At 43.4% G+C, this 3819-nt stretch overlaps 1 protein-coding gene across 1 annotated transcript; it reads left to right on the top strand.

The window, feature by feature from the left end:
* Positions 1-24: 24 nt before the first annotated feature.
* Positions 25-3486, top strand: LOC111785521 (aluminum-activated malate transporter 9-like). The gene is made up of 7 exons (XM_023665914.1): positions 25-424; positions 526-666; positions 1444-1713; positions 1783-1931; positions 2013-2159; positions 2771-3077; positions 3126-3486. The coding sequence occupies exons 1-7, from the start codon at positions 139-141 to the stop codon at positions 3395-3397; spliced, it is 1572 nt and encodes a 523-aa protein (XP_023521682.1). The 5' UTR covers positions 25-138; the 3' UTR covers positions 3398-3486.
* The last annotated feature ends 333 nt before the right edge of the window (positions 3487-3819 follow it).

Below are 3819 nucleotides of genomic sequence, written 5' to 3'. Positions count from 1 at the left end.
CAAAACATACAATCTTCCTCTACATGCCATCACAAACAATAACTTGTCTTCCCACTTTCTTATGCCCTTTAAATTTCCACACAAACCCTCCTAAGATATTGTACTAAGAAAGACGGCTGTTATTGCTAGACGTCGAGAATGAATGGCAAAACAGGCAATATCGTTATAGACATCGATTTCTCGACAAAACCCGAACCTCTAGGGGAGAAAGCTGGAAACTTGGCAGCTTCATGTAAAGCTTCAATAGGGAGTGTTTTGGGGTTTTGCAAAGAAGACAGAAACCGAGTTTTATTCTCATTGAAAGTTGGGTTGGCTGTTGTTTTAGTGTCTTTGCTTATACTTTTTCGAGCACCTTACGATGTGTTTGGCACTAATATCATTTGGGCTATCATCACTGTGGCCATCATGTTTGAATATACAGTTGGTTTGTAGCTATCCATAAACCCCACGTTTTGTTTTTGATGATTTTAATGCATATTATGTTATAATGGTAATGAAGTTTTTGGGGGGTTTTGTTGTCAAAAGGAGCAACTTTCAACCGTGGTTTCAATAGGGCGCTCGGAAGCTTGCTTGCTGGAATCTTGGCCATTGCTGTTGCCCAACTTGCTCTACGCACAGGCCCTATTGCAGAGCCCATTATCATTGGCATTACCATTTTCCTAGTTGGTAACTTTCTCACCAAAGTTTACGTCTTTAATGTTTAAATTATAAGTGTAACGGTCTATCTAAGCCCCCGCTAGCAGATATATTGTTCTTTCTGGGTTTTCCCTTTCGGGCTTCCCCTCAAAGTTTTTAAAACGTGTCAGTTAAGCAGAGGTTTTTACATGCTTATAAAGAGTGTTTCGTTCTCCTCCCCCATCGATGTGGGATTTCAGAATCCACTCCCCTTTGGGACCCAGCATCCTCGCCGACACTCGTTACTTTCTCCAATTGATGTAGATCCCATCCAAGTCTACCCCCTTCGGGACTCAACGTCCTTGCTGATACATCGCCTCATGCCACTCCCTTCAGGGCTTAGCCTCCTCGTTGGCACATCGCCTCATGTCCACCCGTTCAGGGCTTAGCCTCCTCGCTGACACATCGCCCTGTGTCTGTGGGATCTCACAATCCACTCCCCTTTGAGGCCCAGTGTCTTTCTCTAATAGGTGTGGGATCCATCCAAATCCACTCCCTTCGGGCCCAATGTCCTTGCTGGCACATTGCCTCATGTCCACCTCCTTCAAGGCTTAGCCTCTTCACTGGCACATCGCCCGGTGTCTAGCTCTGGTACCATTTGTACTAGCTCAAGCGTAGATATTTTCCTTTTTGGACTTTCCCTTGGGCCTCCTTAAAACACGTCTGTTAAGGAGAGTTTTTCACACTCCTGTAAAGGATGTTTCGTTCGATTCCATAACAGACGTAGAATCTCACAATATATAAATAATGTGAAAGTGTGTTGAACAGGAAGTGTGACATCATTCATGAAGCTATGGCCATCGCTAGTTCCATACGAGTATGGGTTCAGAGTTATACTTTTCACATACTGCTTGATAGTTGTTTCTGGTTATCGAATGGGGAACCCACTGAGAACTGCCATGGATCGCCTCTACTCCATCGCCATCGGAGGATTCGTTGCAGTGTTAGTGAACGTCCTCGTTTTCCCCATCTGGGCTGGCGAGCAGCTGCACAAGGACCTCGTCGCCACCTTCAACTCCCTCGCTGATTCCCTCCAAGGTTCGAACTTTTGGTTCAACTTTTAACATTCTCTCATTTACTTCAAAAACAATGTTACAAAATTGGCAGAATGTGTGAACAAGTATTTAGAAGACGAGGGGTCAGTACACAACATTGGGCAACAGCTTCCCAAGGCTGTAATGGATGAATTTCCTGACGAACCAGCTTATAAGAAGTGCAAAGCCACCTTGAACTCCTCTGCAAAGTTTGAGGCTTTGGTACGCTAAAATTTACCCTTTTTCTTCTTATGAACACTATCATTCTTAATTTCTAATCCAATGGAAATGACCATTTTTTAGGCCACATCCGCGAAATGGGAGCCGCCACACGGCAGATTCAGGCACTTCTTTTATCCATGGGCGGAGTATGTTAAAGTTGGAGCTGTTTTGAGATATTGTGCTTATGAAATTATGGCTCTTCATGGTGTTCTTCACTCTCCAATCCAGGTCATCCTCTTAGCTTCATCTCTTGTTCCAAGTCTTGTGGGTGTTTTTAGTATGAAATTTAGAAGGAAAAAATGGAAGGTTATTTGCTTTGACCCGTTACGTATCGTATCGCCGTCAGTATCACAGTTTTGAAACGCATCTGCTAAAGAGAGTTTCTACATCCTTATAAAGAATGTTTCGTTCCCTCTCCAACCGATGTGGAATATCACAATCCACCCTCCTTAGGGACCAGTGTCCTCGCTGGCACATACCATTTGTAACCGCCAAAGTCCACCGCTAATGGATATTCAACCGATGTGGAATCTCCAATCCACCCTCCTTGGGGGCCAGTGTCCTTGCTGGCACATACCATTTGTAACCGCCAAAGTCCACCGCTAATGGATATTCAACCGATGTGGAATCTCACAATCCACCCTCCTTGGGGGCCAGTGTCCTTGATGACACATACCATTTGTAACCGTCAAAGTTCACTGCTAATGAATATTGTCTATTTTGGCCTATTACGTATCGCCGTCAACCTCACGGTTTTAAAATGTGTCTGATCTTAGACAAAATTCAATTTTATATTCGATAGATTCATTTTATATCTCTATCTTACTGAACTTTTGTAGGCTCCATATAAGCTCAGAACCACATTCAAATCCGAGATCCAAGAAACAGCAAACCAAGCAGCGGAGCTGTTGAGAAGTTTGGGCAAAGACATCAACAACATGCAACAATCCCTCAAAATATATCTCCTAAAGAATGTTCATACTGCAGCAGACAAGCTGCAACAAGCCCTTCACACTCACTCTTATCCCCTCACTCCCACTTGTGACTCCCTAGACCTCTCTTCCAAGCTTCAGTCCAAGCTCTCGACTGCCTCGTCGAACAGCCTCTATGATCTTCCAAGCTTGTTAGCTGAGATCAACGGCAATGGCCCGGAGAGGAGTTTAAACCAGCAGAATAGTCATGGTGTGGCTACAGGGACTCAGGCAGAGGCTTGTGTTGAGTTAGTGAGGAAGCAGTCGAGAAGGCAGCATTCATGGCCATTGAGGGAAATGGATGTTTTCGACGATGGTGGGGGTGTTCCCGTCGAGTATTTACAGAGGATGAGGAAGCAAGAGAGTACTGCAGCCATGTCACTGGCTAACTTTACTTCCTTGCTCATCGAGTTCGTGGCTAGGCTCGACTATTTGGTCGAAACCGTGGATGAGCTTTCTAAGATGGCCAAGTTCAAAGATAAAATCATTAGCTGAAGCTCATCAACAGAGATATTGATATGTAACGGAAGCCATGTGGTTTCCATCAATAGAAAATTGTTACCCTTTGTTCCTTTCCTCTGCAATTCCCTTCTAATTTGTAAAGGCATAATCCTTTAGGACCCTAAATTTTCCTTCCACAAAATGCAAGAAAGAACAATGAACAAAAGAAGAAAAGGTAGGAAAGTAGGAATAAAAAGATGAACACAGTAAAAGGGGTTGGTTATCCATGACCAGAAGGGCAACATTAACAAACCTACAGGTTGTTGAACTGTGTTCATAGCCTGTTCGACATACATTATCTAAGAATATATACAAGAAAGAACAAATCAACAACCCAATACTGTAGAATTTGCCCTCACAATATAGAGCACTCTTAAGAAGTGTTTCTATTTAGACCAATAAATAACAAGCTTTAT

Source organism: Cucurbita pepo, unplaced genomic scaffold (assembly GCF_002806865.2).
Source record: "Cucurbita pepo subsp. pepo cultivar mu-cu-16 unplaced genomic scaffold, ASM280686v2 Cp4.1_scaffold000532, whole genome shotgun sequence".
NCBI classification, from domain to species: Eukaryota; Viridiplantae; Streptophyta; class Magnoliopsida; order Cucurbitales; family Cucurbitaceae; genus Cucurbita; species Cucurbita pepo.
Note: the sequence above shows the minus strand (reverse complement) of the source record. Positions and strands in the feature narration are given on the sequence as shown.